Raw genomic sequence first — 24,455 nt, forward strand, 5'->3', positions numbered from 1 at the left:
CCATGTGATTGATACCCTTCCATTGACTCCATTATTGTGAGCCGTCCTCCCTTCAGCAGCCGCCAATGGTTGCAACAGACAGACGATTTTTACGCGCTTCTGCACTCAGCGGTCCCGTTATGTGAGCTTGTGTGGCCTTCCACTTCACAATAACAGGGCAGAAATTTGACAAACTGACTTGTTGGAAAGGTGGCATCCTATGACGGTGCCACGTTGAAAGTCACTGAGATCTTCATTAAGGCCATTCTACTGCCGATGTTTGTCTATGAAGATTGCATGGCTGTGTGCTCGATTTTACACCCGTCGGCAACAGGTGTGCTGAAATAGCCGGCCACTCATTTGAAGGGGTGTCCACATACCGCTGTATATAGCGAACCTCATCTCCCATCCCTAATCAATAGATGTGCTGCTTTAAGACCAGTTCTCACACTAGCTATATATACACACACACTACCGTTCAAAAGTTGAGTCACTTAGAAATGTCCTTGTTTTTGAAATACATTTTCCCCCCGTTAAAATAACATCAAATTGATCAGAAATACAGTGTAGACATTGTTAATGTTGTAAATGACTATTGTAGCTGGAAACGGCTGATTTTTAATGGAATATCTACATAGGTGTACAGAGGCCCGTTATCAGCAACCATCACTCCTGTGTTCCAATGGCATGTTGTGTTAGCTAATCCAAGTTTATCATTTATAAGGCGAATTGATCATTAGAAAACCCTTTTGCAATTATTTTTAGCACAGCTGAAAACTGTTGTCCTGATTAAAGAAGCAATAAAACTGTCCTTCTTTAGACTAGCTGAGTATCTGGAGCATCAGCATTTGTGGGTTCGATTACAGGCTCAAAATGTCCAGAAACAAAGAACTTTCTTCTGAAACTCGTCAGTCTATTCTGGTTCTGAGAAATGAGGGCTAATCCATGCGAGAAATTGTCAAGAAACTGAAGATCTCGTACAACGCTGTGTACTACTCCCTTTACAGAACAGCGCAAACTGGCTCTAACCAGAATAGAAAGTGGCGTTTCTTTCAAAAACAAGCACATTTCCAAACTTTTGAACAGTAGTGCGTGCGTGTATATATATATATACACACACACACACAGAAAAAGGCTAATGCCACATTTGACAGACTTTTATACAGTCTGGAGTCATGTTCATTTAGTTTTACGGAGCAGAACCTACAGTAGCTTAGCGATGTAAAGAAACAGCCTGGGAGAGAGCATGTAAACATCTGTCTGGCCTACAGTAGCTTAGCGATGTAAAGAAACAGCCTGGGAGAGAGCATGCAAACATCTGGCTGGCCTACAGTAGCTTAGCGATGTAAAGAAACAGCCTGGGAGAGAGCATGTAAACATCTGTCTGGCCTACAGTAGCTTAGCGATGTAAAGAAACAACCTGGGAGAGAGCATGTAAACATCTGTCTGGCCTACAGTAGCTTAGCATTGTAAAGAAACAGCCTGGGAGAGAGCATGTGAACATCTGGCTGGCCTACAGTAGCTTAGCATTGTAAAGAAACAGCCTGGGTGAGAGCATGTAAACATCTGTCTGGCCTACAGTAGCTCAGCGATGTAAAGAAACAGCCTGGGAGAGAGCATGTGAACATCTGGCTGGCCTACAGTAGCTTAGCGATGTAAAGAAACAGCATGTAAACATCTGTCTGGCCTACAGTAGCCTTTCCCTCATGTCGTAGAGGAGAGATCAGGTGTCTCTGATGGAAACTACAATAAAAAAAGGGAAGGATATCTGACAAACCAATGCATCTTTATTGGTCAAGATGCTCTGCTCACACCTACTGTTATTGGTCGATAACTGTTTTAGAAACTTCTGTAAAAGAACATCAACAAAACCTCATTCAAATCAAAATACACATTTATGCTTTTCAATATTCATAAAAATAAAATAAAAAGTACAAATAATTGCAGGCAGAAAGGGAATGAAGTAACAAAATGGTTGCTTAGCTTCTGAGTAGCCAGGAAGGAATCTTAGTGTGTGTTTGCGTAGGACAGTGTGACAATGCCGACTGACTTGGTTTGTCTGTGGTCCTGAGTGGACACACACGGAGAGATATTATCTGAGACAATTGGATGTCCCTGTTAGCCAGTCACACACCTCTCTCCCTAAATACAGGAAGAATGAAAGGACTTCGGATGGAGGGACCACAGGGAAATGTATAAGAGCTTAACAAAGGTAAATTAATTGTTCTCAGTAAAACAGTTTCAAAACAAGGTGAACCCCTACAGTGACACTATGTAATATACTGTATTCCATTGTAGAACATCTCTGCTTCACTAGTCTGCAGTACTCAGAGGTCCACATACACACCGAGCCCAGGAACAGTAGAAGAAGAACGACTGTGAGAAACCTACACAGCCTCTCTCTCTCACACACACACACACACACACACACACACACACACACACACACACACACACACACACACACACACACACACTAAGGTTAATTCATTCTCTTGCAGGTCAGACAGTGAGGAGTGATAGATATGTGTGTTTGTGTGTGAGCGTCAACAGGTCGTACAGCGAGACGGTTATGAGTCACTGCTGCTGGGCCTGGCCTGGGAAAAAACGTTCGGTCTCAGAGGGTGTCATCCTTCTGGAATCTGACCCTTGACCTCTCTGGATCACCACCAGTACGCCAATCAGAATCCAGAAAAAGAAGTTCACCCACACTGCTGTCTGGAGAGAGGAAAGTGGGAGAGAAGCGGAAAGAGGGAGAGAGTAGAAAGAGGGAGAGAGTAGAAAGAGGGAGAGAGTAGAAGCAAATAATAGTCTCTGTTAATGAGATCTGACGTCATTACTTTCTGTTAATACTGACCCCAGACCTGTACAGTCCAGTACTGTGTGTTAATACTGACCCCAGACCTGTACAGTCCAGTACTGTGTGTTAATACTGACCCCAGACCTGTACAGTCCAGTGTAGAACTGTGTGTTAATACTGACCCCAGCCCTGTATAGTCCAGTGTAGAACTGTGTGTTAATACTGACCCCAGACCTGTATAGTCCAGTGTAGAACTGTGTGTTAATACTGACCCCAGCCCTGTACAGTCCAGTGTAGAACTGTGTGTTAATACTGACCCCAGCCCTGTATAGTCCAGTGTAGAACTGTGTGTTAATACTGACCCCAGACCTGTATAGTCCAGTGTAGAACTGTGTGTTAATACTGACCCCAGCCCTGTATAGTCCAGTGTAGAACTGTGTGTTAATACTGACCCCAGCCCTGTGTAGAACTGTGTGTTAATACTGACCCCAGCCCTGTATAGTCCAGTGTAGAACTGTGTGTTAATACTGACCCCAGACCTGTATAGTCCAGTACTGTGTGTTAATACTGACCCCAGCCCTGTACAGTCCAGTACTGTGTGTTAATACTGACCCCAGCCCTGTACAGTCCAGTACTGTGTGTTAATACTGACCCCAGCCCTGTACAGTCCAGTACTGTGTGTTAATACTGACCCCAGCCCTGTACAGTCCAGTACTGTGTGTTAATCCTGACCCCAGCCCTGTACAGTCCAGTACTGTGTGTTAATACTGACCCCAGCCCTGTATAGTCCAGTACTGTGTGTTAATACTGACCCCAGCCCTGTACAGTCCAGTACTGTGTGTTAATACTGACCCCAGCCCTGTACAGTCCAGTACTGTGTGTTAATACTGACCCCAGCCCTGTACAGTCCAGTACTGTGTGTTAATACTGACCCCAGCCCTGTATAGTCCAGTACTGTGTGTTAATACTGACCCCAGCCCTGTACAGTCAGGTACTGTGTGTTAATACTGACCCCAGCCCTGTACAGTCCAGTACTGTGTGTTAATACTGACCCCAGCCCTGTACAGTCCAGTGTAGAACTGTGTTAATAGTGACCCCAGCCCTGTACAGTCCAGTACTGTGTGTTAATACTGACCCCAGACCTGTACAGTCCAGTACTGTGTGTTAATACTGACCCCAGCCCTGTACAGTCCAGTACTGTGTGTTAATACTGACCCCAGCCCTGTATAGTCCAGTACTGTGTGTTAATACTGACCCCAGCCCTGTACAGTCCAGTACTGTGTGTTAATACTGACCCCAGCCCTGTACAGTCCAGTGTAGAACTGTGTTAATACTGACCCCAGCCCTGTATAGTCCAGTGTAGAACTGTGTGTTAATACTGACCCCAGCCCTGTATAGTCCAGTGTAGAACTGTGTGTTAATACTGACCCCAGACCTGTATAGTCCCGTGTAGAACTGTGTGTTAATACTGACCCCAGCCCTGTATAGTCCAGTGTAGAACTGTGTGTTAATACTGACCCCAGCCCTGTATAGTCCAGTGTAGAACTGTGTGTTAATACTGACCCCAGACCTGTATAGTCCAGTGTAGAACTGTGTGTTAATACTGACCCCAGCCCTGTATAGTCCCGTGTAGAACTGTGTGTTAATACTGACCCCAGCCCTGTATAGTCCAGTGTAGAACTGTGTGTTAATACTGACCCCAGCCCTGTATAGTACAGTGTAGAACTGTGTGTTAATACTGACCCCAGCCCTGTACAGTTCAGTGTAGAACTGTGTGTTAATACTGACCCCAGCCCTGTATAGTCCAGTGTAGAACTGTGTGTTAATACTGACCCCAGACCTGTATAGTCCAGTGTAGAACTGTGTGTTAATACTGACCCCAGCCCTGTATAGTCCAGTGTAGAACTGTGTGTTAATACTGACCCCAGCCCTGTATAGTCCAGTGTAGAACTGTGTGTTAATACTGACCCCAGCCCTGTATAGTTCAGTGTAGAACTGTGTGTTAATACTGACCCCAGCCCTGTATAGTCCAGTGTAGAACTGTGTGTTAATACTGACCCCAGCCCTGTATAGTCCAGTGTAGAACTGTGTGTTAATACTGACCCCAGACCTGTACAGTCCAGTGTAGAACTGTGTGTTAATACTGACCCCAGCCCTGTATAGTCCAGTGTAGTACTGTGTGTTAATACTGACCCCAGCCCTGTACAGTCCAGTGTAGAACTGTGTGTTAATACTGACCCCAGCCCTGTACAGTCCAGTGTAGAACTGTGTGTTAATACTGACCCCAGCCCTGTACAGTCCAGTGTAGAACTGTGTTAATACTGACCCCAGCGTTGTACAGTCCAGTGTAGAACTGTGTGTTAATACTGACCCCAGCCCTGTACAGTCCAGAGTAGTACTGTGTTAATACTGACCCCAGCCCTGTACAGTCCAGAGTAGTACTGTGTTAATACTGACCCCAGCGTTGTACAGTCCAGTGTAGAACTGAGTTCCCGTGTAAGGACTGATCCAGGTCCTAGACTGAGCCTGTTCACATCTAGATGGGAGTAAATCCAGAATTTAAACATTTTCTAGAGGAATGTTGACACAGTTTACAAACTACTACTGCCCACACAATTCAGAAAAGATGACATCTAAAGGAAAGAGAGGTCTATATTACCTCAACCACCTGGTACCCCTAACATATAGCCTCATTACCCCCTGGTACCCCTACATATAGCCTCATTACCCCCTGGTACCCCTACATATAGCCTCATTACCCCCTGGTACCCCTACATATAGCCTCATTACCCCCTGGTACCCCTACATATAGCCTCATTACCACCTGGTACCCCTACATATAGCCTCATTACCCCCTGGTACCCCTACATATAGCCTCATTACCCCCTGGTACCCCTACATATAGCCTCATTACCACCTGGTACCCCTAACATATAGCCTCATTACCCCCTGGTACCCCTACATATAGCCTCATTACCCCCTGGTACCCCTACATATAGCCTCATTACTACCTGGTACCCCTAACATATAGCCTCATTACCACCTGGTACCCCTAACATATAGCCTCATTACTACCTGGTACCCCTACATATTACCTCAACCACCTGGTACCCCTAACATATAGCCTCATTACTACCTGGTACCCCTACATATTAGCCTCATTACCACCTGGTACCCCTAACATATAGCCTCATTACTACCTGGTACCCCTACATATTACCTCAACCACCTGGTACCCCTAACATATAGCCTCATTACTACCTGGTACCCCTACATATAGCCTCATTACTACCTGGTACCCCTACATATTACCTCAACCACCTGGTACCCCTAACATATAGCCTCATTACTACCTGGTACCCCTACATATTACCTCAACCACCTGGTACCCCTAACATATAGCCTCATTACTACCTGGTACCCCTACATATAGCCTCATTACCCCCTGGTACCCCTACATATAGCCTCATTACTACCTGGTACCCCTACATATAGCCTCATTACCCCCTGGTACCCCTACATATAGCCTCATTACTACCTGGTACCCCTAACATATAGCCTCATTACTACCTGGTACCCCTAACATATAGCCTCATTACCACCTGGTACCCCTAACATATAGCCTCATTACTACCTCGTACCCCTACATATTACCTCAACCACCTGGTACCCCTAACATATAGCCTCATTACTACCTGGTACCCCTACATATAGCCTCATTACTACCTGGTACCCCTACATATTACCTCAACCACCTGGTACCCCTAACATATAGCCTCATTACTACCTGGTACCCCTACATATTACCTCAACCACCTGGTACCCCTAACATATAGCCTCATTACTACCTGGTACCCCTACATATAGCCTCATTACTACCCGGTACCCCTACATATTACCTCAACCACCTGGTACCCCTAACATATAGCCTCATTACTACCTGGTACCCCTACATATTACCTCAACCACCTGGTACCCCTAACATATAGCCTCATTACTACCTGGTACCCCTACATATTACCTCAACCACCTGGTACCCCTAACATATAGCCTCATTACTACCTGGTACCCCTCCATATTACCTCAACCACCTGGTACCCCTACATATAGCCTCATTAGCACCTGGTACCCCTACATATAGCCTCATTACTACCTGGTACCCCTACATATTGACTCATTACCCCCTGGTACCCCTACATATAGCCTCATTACCCCCTGGTACCCCTACATATAGCCTCATTACCACCTGGTACCCCTCCATATAGCCTCATTACTACCTGGTACCCCTACATATTGACTCATTACCCCCTGGTACCCCTACATATAGCCTCATTACCACCTGGTACCCCTACATATAGCCTCATTACCACCTGGTACCCCTACATATAGCCTCATTACCACTTGGTACCCCTACATATAGCCTCATTACCACCTGGTACCCCTACATATAGCCTCATTACCACCTGGTACCCCTCCATATAGCCTCATTACCACCTGGTACCCCTCCATATAGCCTCATTACCACTTGGTACCCCTCCATATAGCCTCATTACCACCTGGTACCCCTACATATAGCCTCATTACCACCTGGTACCCCTACATATAGCCTCATTACCACCTGGTACCCCTACATATAGCCTCATTACCCCCTGGTACCCCTCCATATAGCCTCATTACCACCTGGTACCCCTCCATATAGCCTCATTACCACCTGGTACCCCTCCATATAGCCTCATTACCACCTGGTACCCCTCCATATAGCCTCATTACCACCTGGTACCCCTACATATAGCCTCATTACCACCTGGTACCCCTACATATAGCCTCATTACCACTTGGTACCCCTACATATAGCCTCATTACCACCTGGTACCCCTCCATATAGCCTCATTACCACCTGGTACCCCTCCATATAGCCTCATTACCACCTGGTACCCCTCCATATAGCCTCATTACCACCTGGTACCCCTACATATAGCCTCATTACCCCCTGGTACCCCTACATATAGCCTCATTACCACCTGGTACCCCTCCATATAGCCTCATTACCACCTGGTACCCCTACATATAGCCTCATTACCACCTGGTACCCCTACATATAGCCTCATTACCACCTGGTACCCCTACATATAGCCTCATTACCCCCTGGTACCCCTACATATAGCCTCATTACCCCCTGGTACCCCTCCATATAGCCTCATTACCACCTGGTACCCCTCCATATAGCCTCATTACCACCTGGTACCCCTCCATATAGCCTCATTACCACCTGGTACCCCTCCATATAGCCTCATTACCACCTGGTACCCCTCCATATAGCCTCATTACCACCTGGTACCCCTCCATATAGCCTCATTACCCCCTGGTACCCCTCCATATAGCCTCATTACCCCCTGGTACCCCTCCATATAGCCTCATTACCCCCTGGTACCCCTACATATAGCCTCATTACCCCCTGGTACCCCTACATATAGCCTCATTACCCCCTGGTACCCCTACATATAGCCTCATTACCCCCTGGTACCCCTACATATAGCCTCATTACCCCCTGGTACCCCTACATATAGCCTCATTACCCCCTGGTACCCCTCCATATAGCCTCATTACCACCTGGTACCCCTACATATAGCCTCATTACCACCTGGTACCCCTCCATATAGCCTCATTACCCCCTGGTACCCCTCCATATAGCCTCATTACCCCCTGGTACCCCTCCATATAGCCTCATTACCCCCTGGTACCCCTACATATAGCCTCATTACCCCCTGGTACCCCTACATATAGCCTCATTACCCCCTGGTACCCCTCCATATAGCCTCATTACCCCCTGGTACCCCTACATATAGCCTCATTACCCCCTGGTACCCCTACATATAGCCTCATTACCCCCTGGTACCCCTCCATATAGCCTCATTACCCCCTGGTACCCCTACCATATAGCCTCATTACCACCTGGTACCCCTACATATAGCCTCATTACCACCTGGTACCCCTCCATATAGCCTCATTACCCCCTGGTACCCCTACATATAGCCTCATTACCCCCTGGTACCCCTCCATATAGCCTCATTACCCCCTGGTACCCCTACATATAGCCTCATTACCCCCTGGTACCCCTCCATATAGCCTCATTACCACCTGGTACCCCTACATATAGCCTCATTACCACCTGGTACCCCTCCATATAGCCTCATTACCCCCTGGTACCCCTACATATAGCCTCATTACCCCCTGGTACCCCTACATATAGCCTCATTACCCCCTGGTACCCCTACATATAGCCTCATTACCACCTGGTACCCCTCCATATAGCCTCAGAACTGCTACTCCTTGTATATAACCTCATTATTGTTATTTTATTGTGTTACTATTTATTTTTATTTAGCATTATTGGGATAAAAACTGTACGGAATTTTGTTGTTGTTGTACTGGTAGTAGCAGTAACCACAGATTTAACATGAAGAAGTTGTGAATCTAGACGTGTTATGGTACCTGGTGACTTTGGGGACAGCGTGTAGGACAGAGTCACACAGAGAGTCTCTTCCGACCTTCAACACACAGCCCGTCACCAGGAGGAAGAAGAGAAAGACTCCACACACCACCAGGCTCATGTTCAGCCATACACGCTCTCTGGAAACACACACACCGGTCATAAGGTTACATAGACGCTCTCTGGAAACACACACACCGGTCATAAGGTTACATAGACGCTCTCTGGAAACACACACACCGGTCATAAGGTTACATACACGCTCTCTGGAAACACACACCGGTCATAAGGTTACATACACGCTCTCTGGAAACACACACCGGTCATAAGGTTACATAGACATTGCGGAATGTTGAATTATGGGTAGAATGGTTTCAAAATGTGAACATCTCGGCATGACACACACACGGTCAGATTCAGACATACAGTGCCTTCGGAAAGTATTCAGACCCTTTGTCCTTTTCCACATTGTGTTACATTACAGCCTTATTCTAAAAATGATTAAAATCTGATCCCCCCCCCCCAATCATCAATCTACACACAATACCCCATAATGACAAAGCAAAAAACATGTTTAGACATTTTAGCAAATGTATTAAATATACTGAACCATTACATTTAAATAAGTATTCAGACCCTTTACTCAGTACTTTGTTGAAGCACCTTTGGCAGTGATTACAGCCTTGAGTCTTCTTGAGTATGACGCTACAAGCTTGTCACACCTGTATTTGGGGAGTTTCTCCCATTCTTCTCTGCAGATCCTCTCAAGCTCTGTCAGGTTTGATGGGGAGCGTCGCTGCACAGCTATTTTCAAGTCTCTCCAGAGATGTTCGATCGGGTTCAAGTCCGGGCTCTGGTTGGGCCACTCAAGGACAGTCAGAGACTCGTCCCGAAGCCACTCCTGCGTTGTCTCGGTTGTGTGTTTAGGGTCGTTGTCCTGTTGGAAGGTGAACCTTCACCCCAGTCTGAGGTCCTGAGCGCTCTAGAGCAGGTTTTCATTAAGCATCTCTGTACTTTGCACCGTTCATCATTCCCTCGATCCTGACTAGTCTCCCAGTCCCTGCCGCTGAAAAATATCCCAACAGCATAAGCTTCACCGAAGTGATGGTGCCAGGTTTCCTCCAGACGTGACGCTTGGCATTCAGGCCAAATAGTTCAATCTTGGTTTCATCAGAACAGAGAATCTTGTTTCTCATGGTCAGAGAGTCCTTTAGGTGCCTTTTGACAAACTCCAAGCGGGCTGTCATGTGCCTTTTACTGAGGAGTGGCTTCCGTCTGGCCACTCGACCATAAAGGCCTGATTGGTGGAGTGCTGCAGAGATGGTTGTCCTTCTGGAAGGTTCTCTCATCTCCACAGAGGAACTCTGGAGCTCTGTCAAAGCGACCATCGGGTCCTTGGTCACCTCCCTGACCAAGGCCCTTCTCCCCTGATTGCTGGGCGGCCAGCTCATGGAAGAATCTTGGTGGTTCCAAACGTCTTCCATTTAAGAATGATGGAGGCCACTGTGTTCTTGGGGAACTTCAATTCTGCAGACATTTTTGTACCCTTCCCCAGATCTGTGCCTCGACACAATCCTGTCTCTGAGCTCTAGGGACAATTCCTTCGACCTCATGGCTTGGTTTTTGCACTGACATGCACTGTCAACTGTGGGACCTTATATAGACAGGTGTGTGCCTTTCCAAATCATGTCCAATTGAATTTACCACAGGTGGACTCCAATCAAGTTGTAGAAACATCTCAAGGATGATCAATGGAAACAGGATGGACCTGAGCTCAATTTCGAGTCTCATAGCAAAGTGTCTGAATACTTATGTAAATAAGGTCTGTTTTATTTGCAAAAAATTTGCTAAAATTTCAAACAATCTGTTTTCGCTTTGTTATTATGGGGTTATTGTGTGTAGATTGATGAGGATGTTTTATATATTTAATCCATTTTAGAATAAGGCTGTAACGTAACAAAATGTGGAAAAAGCCAAAGGGTCTGAACACTTTCCTGAAGGAGCAGGATATCATGAGGTTAAGTTAAATGGATGGTTTTACAAAGTCTCGGCATGACACACACTCAGAAAGTCTCATAGGACATACAGTAAGTTGTGTCACAGCCATCAACCATACGTACACACACACACAACCCCCCCCCCCCCTTCCCCCATACACACTCACCTGTTAACCCCTCCATCCAGGCAGCATGTATATATCCAGTACAGGGATATAGAGAAACAGAACACGGCTACACAGACTGAGATAGCAGAGACAAAGTAACAGAGAGAAGGAGAACTGGAGGTCTGGACCAATATGGAGTCTGATGAGGAGTTGTGGGTCACTGTTCCATACAGCATACAGAGCCCCCCGAAACTACCCTGGAGAGAGAGAGCATTAGTTAAGTACATTAGTAGTCTACCTACATAGCTGTGAAACTACCCTGGAGAGAGAGAGCATCAGTTAAGTACATTAGTAGTCTACCTACATAGCTGTGAAACTACCCTGGAGAGAGAGAGCATCAGTTAAGTACATTAGTAGTCTACCTACATAGCTGTGAAACTACCCTGGAGAGAGAGAGCATCAGTTAAGTACATTAGTAGTCTACCTACATAGCTGTGAAACTACCCTGGAGAGAGAGAGCATTAGTTAAGTTCATTAGTAGTCTACCTACATAGCTGTGAAACTACCCTGGAGAGAGAGAGCATCAGTTAAGTACATTAGTAGTCTACCTACATAGCTGTGAAACTACCCTGGAGAGAGAGAGCATCGGTTTAGTACATTAGTAGTCTACCTACATAGCTGTGAGTGAGACTAACAAACGGGTCCCCCCCCCCGGGCCAGTAATTCGACCATGATAATGAGTTTAGATAACTTAGCCATATCATGTGTGTTAGCTGACATAGCTAATTGACTGACTGTCAAGTGACTGACATAACACTGCTGATGCACAAACAACATGTCATAATTGCACATTGTGTATTTTACTATTCTGACTTCCCCCCCCCAAAAAAAGAAATTCACATGTGCAATTTTCTTTTGAATTTCCTGACCACATGCAGCTTTTGCATCTCTGTTAGAAACAGGCCATCTACATTTCCTGGTTGTAAGCAAACCACAATATCCAGAATTCCTAGCGACTTCAGGATGTAGTACCGCCCCCTGTCGAGGTGGATCCATTTGAGAATGGGTATCAACAGGTAGCTAACGTTACTCACTGGACCAGCCACTCGTTCCTAGAACATCAGCTTGTGAATAACCATTTATTTTTGTGTAGACAACAACTGTTACGTTTAGTCATGGCGTGGTGCTCAGTACCTGGATGTACAAACTACACGCAAGTACAGTCATGTCATCAATTACCGTATCCAGAAGTTGAGCAGAGGTACGGACGTAGCTAACTTAGCGAACTAGCTAACTACCGCAGAGGCTAATGTGACTGGCCTGTGTTCTAATCCCATCAACATCAAGCTCTGCACTAGGAACGAGTGTAAGTCACCTTTGCTAAATCTTTCCATGACTCCACGTCGAGTAAATAAATATTACTGGAGCTAGGCATAAATTAGCTCAAACCTTTGGCAGCATTTTGCATTCTCCCTTACAGTTCTCAGCCATTCACGTCGCCCACAACTGGCTCATCTCAACTACAATCCCAAAGCTGTGTTCTAAAACGTAAATAATCATCGCGTGCGATACGGCTTTCAAAACATATGGCCCTCGTCTTTAAATCAGCAAGAAAGAAACCTTCAAATTAAAATACACACTTACAGTAACAGATCCATACAGCTATGGAGCCTCCATCCTACTACACTGTAGCAGTAACAGATCCATACAGCTATAGAGCCTCCATCCTACTAAACTACACTGTAGCAGTAACAGATCCATACAGCTATAGAGCCTCCATCCTACTAAACTACACTGTAGCAGTTACAGATCCATACAGCTATGGAGCCTCCATCCTACTAAACTACACTGTAGCAGTTACAGATCCATACAGCTATAGAGCCTCCATCCTACTAAACTACACTGTAGCAGTAACAGATCCATACAGCTATAGAGCCTCCATCCTACTAAACTGTAGCAGTTACAGATCCATACAGCTATAGAGCCTCCATCCTACTAAACTACACTGTAGCAGTAACAGATCCATACAGCTATAGGAGCCTCCATCCTACTAAACTACACTGTAGCAGTTACAGATCCATACAACTATGGAGCCTCCATCCTACTAAACTACACTGTAGCAGTAACAGATCCATACAGCTATAGAGCCTCCATCCTACTAAACTGTAGCAGTTACAGCTCCATACAGCTATAGAGCCTCCATCCTACTAAACTGTTGCAGTAGCAGATCCATACAGCTATAGAGCCTCCATCCTACTAAACTACACTGTAGCAGTAACAGATCCATACAGCTATAGAGCCTCCATCCTACTAAACTGTAGCAGTTACAGCTCCATACAGCTATAGAGCCTCCATCCTACTAAACTGTTGCAGTAACAGCTCCATACAGCTATAGAGCCTCCATCCTACTAAACTGTAGCAGTAACAGATCCATACAGCTATAGGAGCCTCCATCCTACTAAACTACACTGTAGCAGTAACAGATCCATACAGCTATAGGAGCCTCCATCCTACTAAACTACACTGTAGCAGTTACAGATCCATACAGCTATAGAGCCTCCATCCTACTAAACTACACTGTAGCAGTTACAGATCCATACAACTATGGAGCCTCCATCCTACTAAACTACACTGTAGCAGTAACAGATCCATACAGCTATAGAGCCTCCATCCTACTAAACTGTAGCAGTTACAGCTCCATACAGCTATAGAGCCTCCATCCTACTAAACTGTAGCAGTTACAGATCCATACAGCTATAGAGCCTCCATCCTACTACACTACACTGTAACAGTTACAGATCCATACAGCTATAGAGCCTCCATCCTACTAAACTACACTGTAACAGTTACAGATCCATACAGCTATAGAGCCTCCATCCTACTACACTACACTGTAGCAGTTACAGATCCATACAGCTATAGAGCCTCCATCCTACTAAACTACACTGTAGCAGTTACAGATCCATACAGCTATAGAGCCTCCATCCTACTAAACTACACTGTAGCAGTTACAGATCCATACAGCTATAGAGCCTCCATCCTACTAAACTACACTGTAGCAGTAACAGATCCATACAGCTATAGAGCCTCCATCCTACTAAACTGTAGCAGTTACAGATCCATACAGCTATAGGAGCCTCCATCCTACTACACTACACTGTAACAGTTACAGATCCATACAGCTATAGAGCCTCCATCCTACTACACTACACTGTAGCAGTTACAGATCCATACAGCTATAGAGCCTCCATCCTACTAAACTGTAGCAGTAACAGATCCATACAGCTATAGAGCCTCCATCCTACTAAACTACAGTGTAGCAGTTACAGATCCATACAGCTATAGAGCCTCCATCCTACTAAACTGTAGCAGTTACAGATCCATACAGCTATAGGAGCCTCCATCCTACTAAACTGTAGCAGTAACAGATCCATACAGCTATAGAGCCTCCATCCTACTAAACTACACTGTAGCAGTAACAGATCCATACAGCTATAGAGCCTCCATCCTACTAAACTGTAGCAGTAACAGATCCATACAGCTATAGAGCCTCCATCCTACTAAACTACACTGTAGCAGTAACAGATCCATACAGCTATAGAGCCTCCATCCTACTAAACTGTAGCAGTAACAGATCCATACAGCTATAGGAGCCTCCATCCTACTAAACTAAGTGTGTATTGATGGGGGCAAAGTAGTAAAATGTTGGTTAATCACTGACTGGCGTTTGTCCTACAGACTCATCCTGCTGACCTCGACACCAGCTTTAGGTAGTACAGATCCTGTAGACCCATTGGATGAAAGCTTTCAGCTGGGAACAAGCTCAACAACATCTGACTCAGAAGAGGAAAAGACTGCAGGGGGGCTGGCAAGAGACAAAGTGGAGCCCATTGAGTTCTGCCAGACCAGCAGCCATTGGCCAACAAGATGAGGTTCACCAGCTGAAGAACATTCTGGAACCTGCCTGGAACATTCTGGAACCAACAAAACATCCATACTCAGACTGATGTAGTATAATATAGTGTCTAGTATGCTCACAACTGCAAAAATGTCTAGATATTGCTAGCTGTTGTACATATGTATATAACGTTGTTTGATCAAATGTTTTATATATAGATTTTTTTTTACAAAATGTACTGACAAGTGACTAAATGATTCCAGCTGCATCAGAAACCAATAAACTGTTGACTTCAACTTCTGGATCAATTCATTTCAGATATACCGAGGTGAGTTTACACCTGGACAAAAGGAACACCTATGTGAGAACGCTATTCATTGACTACAGCTCAGCGTTCAACACCATAGTGACCTCAAAGCTCATCACTAAGCTAAGGACCCTGGGACTAAACACCTCCCTCTGCAACTGGATCCTGGACTTCCTGATGGGCCGCCCCCAAGGTGGTAAGGGTAGGTAACAACACATCCGCCACGCTGATCCTCAACATGGGGGCCCCTCAGGGGTTCGTGCTCAGTCCCCTCCTGTACAACCTGTTCACTCACGACTGCACGGCCAGGCACGACTCCAACACCCTCATTAAGTTTGCAGATGACACAACAGTGGTAGGCCTGATCACCGACAATGACGAGACAGCCTATTGGAAGGAGGTAAGAGACCTGGCCGTGTGGTGCCAGGACAACAACCTCTCCCTCAACGTGATCAAGACAAAGGAGATGATTGTGGACTACAGGAAAAGGAGGACCGAGCATGCCTCCATTCCCATCAACGGGGCTGCGGTGGAGCAGGTTGAGAGCTTCAAGTTCCTTGGCGTCCACATCCCCAACAAACTAACATGTTCCAAACACACCAAGACAGTCGTGAAGAGGGCACGACAAAACCTATTCCCCCTCTGGAGACTGAAAAGATTTGGCATGGGCCCTCAGATGCTCAAAAAGGTTCTACAGCTGCACCATCGTGACTGGTTGCATCCCTGCCTGGTATGGCAACTGCTCGGCCTCCAACCGCAAGGCACTACAGACGGTAGACTCCAGCCACCCTAGTCATAAACTGTTCTCTCTGCTACCGCATGACAAGCGGTACCGGAGCACCAAGTCTAGGTCCAGGAAGCTTCTAAACAGCTTCTACACCCCCAAGCCATAAGACTCCTGAACATCTAGTCAAATAGCTACCTAGACTATTCGCATTGCCCCCGCCCTCTTTACACCACTGCTACTCTCTGTTGTCATCTATGCATAGTCACTTTAATAACCCTACCTACATGTATATACTACCTCAACTAGAGGTCGACCGATTAAATCGGAATGGACGATTAATTAGGGCCGATTTCAAGTTTTCATAACAATCGGTAATCGGCATTTTTGGACACCGATCATGGCCGATTACATTACACTCCACAAGGAGACTGCGTAGCAGGCTGACTACCTGTTATGCGAGTGCAGCAAGGAGCCAAGGAGCTAAGGTAAGGTGCTAGATAGCATTAAACGTATCTCATAAAAAACAATCTTAACATAATCACTAGTTAACTACACATGGTTGATATTACTAGTTCATCTAGCTTGTCCTGCGTTGCATATAATCGATGCGGTGCCTGTTAATTTATCATTGAATCACAGCCTACTTCGCCAAACAGGGGATGATTTAACAAGCGCATTCGCGAAAAAAGCACTGTCGTTGCACCAATGTACCTAACCATAAACATCAACGCCTTTCTTAAAATTAATACACAAGTATATATATTTTAAACCTGCATATTTAGATAATATTGCCTGCTAACATGAATTTCTTTTAACTAGGGAAATTGTGTCACTTCTCTTGCGTTCTGTGCAACAGAGTCAGGGTATAGCAGTTTGGGCCGCCTGGCTCGTTGAGAACTGTAAAGATAATTGATTTTTTACCTTTATTTAACTAGGCAAATCAGTTAAGAACAAATTCTTATTTTCAATGACGGCCTAGGAACAGTGGGTTAACTGCCTGTTCAGGGGCAGAACGACAGATTTGTACCTTGTCAGCTCTGTGATTTGAACTTGCAACCTTTCGGTTACTAGTCCAACACTCTAACAACTAGGCTACCCTGCCACCCCTAACAAAGACAGCCAACTTCACCAAACGGGGGATGATTTAACAAAAGCTCATTTGCGAAAAAAGCATAATCGTTGCACGAATGTCACTAACCATAAACATCAATGCCTTTCTTAAAATCAATACACAGAAGTATATATTTTTAAACCTGCATATTTAGTTATGTGATGTGTTCCTTGTTTGAGCCCAGGTAGGAGCGAGGGAAGCTATACTGTTACACTGGCAATACTAAAGTACCTATTAGAACATCCAATAGTCAAAGGTTTATGAAATACAAATGGTATAGAGAGAAATAGTCCTATAATTCCTATAATAACCTCAACCTAAAACTTCTTACCTGGGAATATTGAAGACTCATGTTAAAAGGAACCACCAGCTTTCATATGTTCTCATGTTCTGAGCAAGGAACTTAAACGTTAGCTTTCTTACATGGCATATTGCACTTTAACTTTCTTCTCCAACACGTTGTTTTTGCATTATTTAAACCAAATTGAACACGTTTCATTATTTATTTGAGGCTAAATTTGATTGATATTAAGCTAAAATAAAAGTGTTCATTCAGTATTGTTGTAATTGTCATTATTACAAGTAAATAAATACATTTTTAAAAATATGTTTTTTTAAAGAAATCGGTATCTGCTTTTTTGGTCCTCCTATAATCGGTATCGGTCGACCTCTAACCGGTGCCCCCGCACATCGACTAACCGGTGCCCCCGCACATCGACTAACCAGTGCCCCCGCACATCGACTAACCAGTGCCCCCGCACATCGACTAACCAGTGCCCCCGCACATCGACTAACCAGTGCCCCCGCACATCGACTAACCAGTGCCCCCGCACATCGACTAACCAGTGCCCCCGCACATCGACTAACCAGTGCCCCCGCACATCGACTCTGTACGGGCGCCCCCCTGTATATAGTCTCGCTATTGTTATTTTACTGCTGCTCTTTAATTCCTTGATACTTTTCTCTAATTCATATATTATTTTTTTTAACTGCATTGTTGGTTAGGGGCTTGTAAAGTAAGCATTTCACTGTAAGGTCTACCTGTTGTATTCGGCGCATGTGACTAATACAATTTGATACGCTCATCACTCCTAAATGTCCGAAAAAGCTCTCATCACTTATGATTATGTAGGGAAACTGGAAAAACACCCCAAATACAGTCTAGCGGTTTAGTTTCGCTTTAAGGTTAGGTTTAAATCTCATTTTAAGAAGTGCAATTCCCACCTCTTTTTGTTCCTCTTTACATACACAATCCTGTGATCAATATGATAATTTCTCTCTCTTTTTTGGTGGGTACATGTGGTATAAACTAAGTGTACATTGACATGAATATTGTACCTGTAACAACCCACCCGCCCCCCCCAAAAAAAAGACAAAGCAAATACATTTTTTAGAAATGGACGGGTTTGTGAATATAGAAGCTAGTGACGACTCAGTCACCATCTTTAGCTACACTTCCTGGTCTGTTACAGTAGGCCTAGGTTAGGAATAGGTCAAACTGTGAAAGTAGCCTAGTTTGTGAGAGAGACGTCAACTGTATTGTCGGGTAAACTTTGTGAATTGTCCGTTTAACTTGAACTAATAATCACCATATTGGTCTTGTTTGGTCGAAAGAACACTGAGTCACAAGTGTTTTCCTGTACTTTATGAGCGTCACTATTTTGGCGGAAAAAATGTAACAGTCATTAGACAAGTCTGGACAGTTTCATGCCGTTTCATTTCTCACTCTCTCAACCTGCCATTGTAGAGAACAAACTGTACTTTCACTTTGTTTTCGTAGTTAGTGTGATTTAACCCAATGATTATTAACCCTAAAAACACGATAAAACTACGACTGGAAGTGACGTTTTCGCAGCAGGTTCAGAGAATTAAGACAGCAGGTTAAGAGAATTAACGCTGCAGGTTAAGAGAATTAAATTATGGTTAGGGAAAACGCTCTCCTAACATTCAACGAAAAAAATCACTTCCGGTCGTAGCTGTATCGAAGTAGCGTGTTTTTTGGGGGAGCCCCTTGTCAAACTGTAACTATCTGGGTTAAGGCTTTTAGGAAGTTAAGGAAAACCTCCATATTCTACAACAGGTATTTTCTGCTGCGATAATAAAAGTTAGCTACTATGTACAGACGCTCCATAAGACATACCATAGTTAGGCCTAACACTCCCCCAGTGAAATTATTTTGCCCATCAGGTGATTCCAATAAAGAAATGTCGACTTGGAAAGTCAATCAAAGCAAAACTTGTGCAACTGCGACAAAGTTATAACTTTATTCTTACCTGTACGATAGTGAGAGAAGATGCCGCGACTATCCCACACACGAAAGAACTGGCGTATAAGCCCATCTCAAGGAGAAGTAGCCACGGTATCACCATCATGGTCCCCCTGTTCAAGCCCTCTCTCACCGCTGTCTACCGGACCGCGTGACAGCAAGCAGTTGTTTTTTCAGTTGACGCGACGACGTCACAGCACCAATCTGCCTTGCTATGGCACAGCTGCAGTCCTCGACGTAGCGTTTTCCGTCCCTTCTCCCACGCCGCACACCCCTCCCCTTGTGCTTCTCTGCCTGCGCGCTGTTGCTGTAACTTCCGTTGCACAGACAGCTTCTCCAACTCTCGTTTGCGGCAGAATGTTTGTGGAAAAACTCACTAAATGCTATCAAAACCATAGAAACTCTCGGACAGTTGGCAAAACTCCCCAATGGCAACCTGAACAGTAGCTGCTAACCTCTTTAACCAACAAAAGTCGCTGGAGGCTCGCCAAAAATACAACACTGACTGACAAGACGTAGCGGGGACGCGCTCCAACCGTTTATACCCGCGTTCTGTAACTGGCTCGGAAGCGCGCATTCGATACAGTTGAGACATTGAGACATTTCCACTACAAACTAAAATATTATCTGGAGCAAATATTTTGACCTGCCCTGTCCTGGTGTGAATAATGTAAAAATTGTGGTGGTTGCTGTTTTTCTACAGGTGCAATATGTGTGTGTGGGGGTGGGGGGGCTCGGTCGGGACAGAGCTAGAGAGAGCATCAGTCTGGTATACCAGCCTACAGTAACAGCTAATGTGTGGTGTTCAATGTAGGACTACAGTCCATGAGACTTTTGAAAAATAACATATAGGGCTTGACATTAACCTGTTTATCCACTTCTGCTTCAGACAAGGAGGTGACTGGACCTGGTGTTGTGTTGTTTGATGCAAGACAATTGCAAGACACTTGCCAAAATAAAATGCATTATTATTCCCATACCATTATTACAGAGAATCAGACCAATTATGCTCCGCTCTGCCTATTGGCTACATAGCTTATTCAAGCTTGTCTAATACAACACTGTCCCTTTAAGACAAAAAAAAAAGCTCTTTACCTGACTGGCTTTTCAAAGAGGTCTAGAAATGTATACATGTTGTGCCCTTGTCGGAAGCAGTCACTCCCCCATTGTTGACTACAAATGATCTATAACTGACTAACTGGCAAAGGAAGTGAACACAATGTGCACACGTGACTACTGTACATGCAGGTCCCGTCTTCCTGGTGATGGCAAAACTCAGTGTCGAACCACGTTATTTCTGCCTCGTGTACAAATTAAATGTTGTTACTCCTATGAACAGAGAAAGTGAAATATTCCCTCGATATTACAAAAGACCCAGGCCGCTAATAATAACGTCATTACTGCTGCACTGCTTGTTGTAGAGCTGAGTGTAAAGAGAAAGAACACGTATTTTATGGTTTATAAAAGTGTTGAATACAAAGTGTTGACAGTGCTGAGTATGAACTTAAACACGAACTCACTCTTGAAAACAGCAGCTTTTTGCTGTATTCGTTGACAGTCTCTCTCTAGTCGTGGTTTTAAACGTTTTGAAATCTCACAGTATCATCGTTGCTGTAGCTTTCTTTTTATGTCGTGCTACGTTACCGCAGACACCGCCATCTGAGCCATACGATTAGCCAGCGGTACCAAAAGTGGATTTGATTTGACCTTTGGGCCCGCCTGGGAGGCAGAGCTTGTTCCTTCAGAAACATAAAACGGTTCAAAATGGCAAAAGTTCGCCTAGCCAGAGCCCAAGGCAGGTGAATTGGGTGCACCTACTGGCAACAGCCCTAGACAAATAAAACACAAATATGAACAAAATACTTTTGCCATTGTTTTTTTTACAGACATTTTTGGCGATGGACTGGGAATGCCTTGGAGGTCAAACAGTTGGTCGATATGGAACGGTTGGTTGGTGACCACTGCTCTAGAAAGTTGAGTGAAGTTTAATCTGCTGTTTCTCTCTGTGGGCTGATATTTCTGCAAGGCAGTCTCTGTGAGCTGCTCGACAGTCTCGGTGCTACTGCGGGCACAGAGGGAACATTGGTCGCGGGTTGAGCTGCTTTAAAACAACCTGTCATCGGAGAAGGCCTAGATTCAATCAGACCAAGCATTAACCAGGAATATCAGACACCTGCATAGCGGATGGTTTTTGGCGGTGTTGGGGTGGAACTGCATTGGAAGCTGTCAAATTGGTGAGCAGTTGCTCTTGCAATCGTTGTGACAAAGCTGCACCTGCCTCACTCACTTTAGAAGTTCAAAACTAGAACTTCTCATGCTCAAATTGAAAATTCATTCAACTAAATAATGAGTATTTCTATCAGCCTAATGGAGGAGTAGATCACAGACATTCCAGCTAACAATTCTAGGGAGAGAGAACGTTTCTGTATTGTTACCCGTAATGTTTGTGTGTCCAGTTTTTCCAATAGTTAGGGGCACATTCTATGTATGTTAGCAAAAACCTCCTGAGAACCAATTTAGCATGTTTTTGGCGTTAGAGTTTAAGGCACCGGTATTGCTTCGGTTCAGCTCGCGCCTAGCCCGAACAAAACAAGTGTGTTAGAATACTCCCTTAAAAAAAAACAACATTCGCTTAAACAACGAAAAAATGGGATAAAGCCGCAATATTAGGTACAACCAAACAAGGAAGAGACGCGCAGGATAATCAAATAGTGTACACAGAGAGACTCTTGACTGGCGAGAAAATGGAAGTTGCAAGACATACAATAGGCGACATATAGAGGCGGATGTATGGGCATACGGTCGAGAGAGCGTTGAAGTGTTTCTAGAGAGTTATTTTTGGTCCAAACTGCTGCAGAAGATCCTCAATGTATCACCACCAGCTGTCCTGCCAGGTACCACAACGCCAAGTCCATGTTGTCCTGGGAGATGCAGCTTTCCCCCTACATGAGAAACTCATAGCCCGTATGTTCATAATATATATTTTTATTTTATTTAACTAGGCAAGTCAGTTAAGAACCAATTTTTATATTCAATAACGGCCTAGGAACAATGGGTTAACTGCCTTGTTCAGAGGCAGAACGACAGATTTTTACCTAGTCAGCTCAGGGATTTTATCTTGCAACCTTCCGGTTACTAGTCCAACGCTCTAACCGCTAGGCTACCTGCTGCCCCAGAATGTTGTAATCAATTTAGCCTTTCCTTTTTCTAATTTACCTTATTGCTGCATACATGGGTGCACTTCTATATGATCAGTTACATTTTATAAAGGCTTTTGGAATATGGGAAAACGGTATGGTGATTTTTGTTGTTGACCAAATAGGCTATATTTCTATCTGACAAATGTGATCTTGTTACCTCTCATTCATAGGTGTCCATCTCAATGAATCTAGGCGTACCTACAACTACCAACACTCTCGACGGAACGGAGAGTCATAGGGAATGCATTTTGGCATCATGGGCGGCAAGGAGGTTGAGGATTCTTGTTCGGCCAATCAAGTGTACGCATAGCCGCGAGACGTACAGTAGTGGTGCAGAGCGTTCTGCAGCATCCCCTGATAAATCAGAATAATACATTTTTATTAAAATCATTTTAAAATTAGATTTTTTTTTTAACATATTGTTTCTTCTCACAAAAGTGACCTTTACTACTCTCCCTTTACAGTAGTCTCTCCCCCCCAGAAGGCATGTGGCCCTCCACAACTACCTGTCCCCCATGGAAGGCATGTGGCCCTCCACAACTACCTGTCCCCCATGGAAGGCATGTGGCCCCCTCCAACTACCTGTCCTCCCCAGAAGGCATGTGGCCCTCCACAACTACCTGTCCTCCATGGAAGGCATGTGGCCCATCACAACTACCTGTCCTCCACGGAAGGCATGTGGCCCTCCAACTACCTGTCCTCCATGGAAGGCATGTGGCCCACCACAACTACCTGTCCTCCATGGAAGGCATGTGGCCCCCTCCAACTACCTGTCCTCCATGGAAGGCATGTGGCCCCCTCCAACTACCTGTCCTCCATGGAAGGCATGTGGCCCCCTCCAACTACCTGTCCTCCATGGAAGGCATGTGGCCCTCCACAACTACCTGTCCTCCATGGAAGGCATGTGGCCCTCCACAACTACCTGTCCTCCATGGAAGGCATGTGGCCCTCCACAACTACCTGTCCTCCATGGAAGGCATGTGGCCCTCCACAACTACCTGTCCTCCATGGAAGGCATGTGGCCCCCTCCAACTACCTGTCCTCCATGGAAGGCATGTGGCCCACCACAACTACCTGTCCTCCATGGAAGGCATGTGGCCCCCTCCAACTACCTGTCCTCCATGGAAGGCATGTGGCCCCCTCCAACTACCTGTCCTCCATGGAAGGCATGTGGCCCCCTCCAACTACCTGTCCTCCATGGAAGGCATGTGGCCCCCTCCAACTACCTGTCCTCCATGGAAGGCATGTGGCCCTCCACAACTACCTGTCCTCCATGGAAGGCATGTGGCCCTCCACAACTACCTGTCCTCCATGGAAGGCATGTGGCCCCCTCCAACTACCTGTCCTCCATGGAAGGCATGTGGCCCTCCAACTACCTGTCCTCCATGGAAGGCATGTGGCCCCCTCCAAATACCTGTCCTCCACGGAGGAAGCTCATGGTCAGTAAAGGACAACAACACAAGGCCAGACGATCAGGCACAACAGGCCTTTGTTTCCCACACTGCCCCTACTCGGATGGTATCGCGCCGTCCCAACCTTCGCTCTCTCTCCCCCGCTACCCTCTCCTCTTCCA

The 24,455-nt window shown here is 45.3% G+C and overlaps 2 protein-coding genes across 2 annotated transcripts; one reads left to right on the top strand and one right to left on the bottom strand.

The window, feature by feature from the left end:
* Positions 1–1,746: 1,746 nt before the first annotated feature.
* LOC139561108 (transmembrane protein 179B-like) lies at positions 1,747–20,459 on the bottom strand. Its single transcript, XM_071377974.1, has 5 exons — positions 19,690–20,459; positions 11,434–11,630; positions 9,272–9,409; positions 5,237–5,315; positions 1,747–2,697 (listed from the first exon to the last, which is right to left on the bottom strand). Exons 1-5 carry the CDS (start codon positions 19,786–19,788, stop codon positions 2,557–2,559), a joined length of 654 nt encoding a protein of 217 aa, XP_071234075.1. The 5' UTR covers positions 19,789–20,459; the 3' UTR covers positions 1,747–2,556.
* A 1,250-nt stretch (positions 20,460–21,709) lies between these two features.
* On the top strand, positions 21,710–24,371 carry LOC139561326 (uncharacterized). The gene is made up of 3 exons (XM_071378346.1): positions 21,710–21,916; positions 23,053–23,182; positions 23,347–24,371. The coding sequence occupies exons 2-3, from the start codon at positions 23,065–23,067 to the stop codon at positions 24,327–24,329; spliced, it is 1,101 nt and encodes a 366-aa protein (XP_071234447.1). The 5' UTR covers positions 21,710–21,916; positions 23,053–23,064; the 3' UTR covers positions 24,330–24,371.
* The last annotated feature ends 84 nt before the right edge of the window (positions 24,372–24,455 follow it).

This window comes from Salvelinus alpinus, chromosome 31, assembly GCF_045679555.1.
Source record: "Salvelinus alpinus chromosome 31, SLU_Salpinus.1, whole genome shotgun sequence".
Classification (NCBI taxonomy): Eukaryota; Metazoa; Chordata; class Actinopteri; order Salmoniformes; family Salmonidae; genus Salvelinus; species Salvelinus alpinus.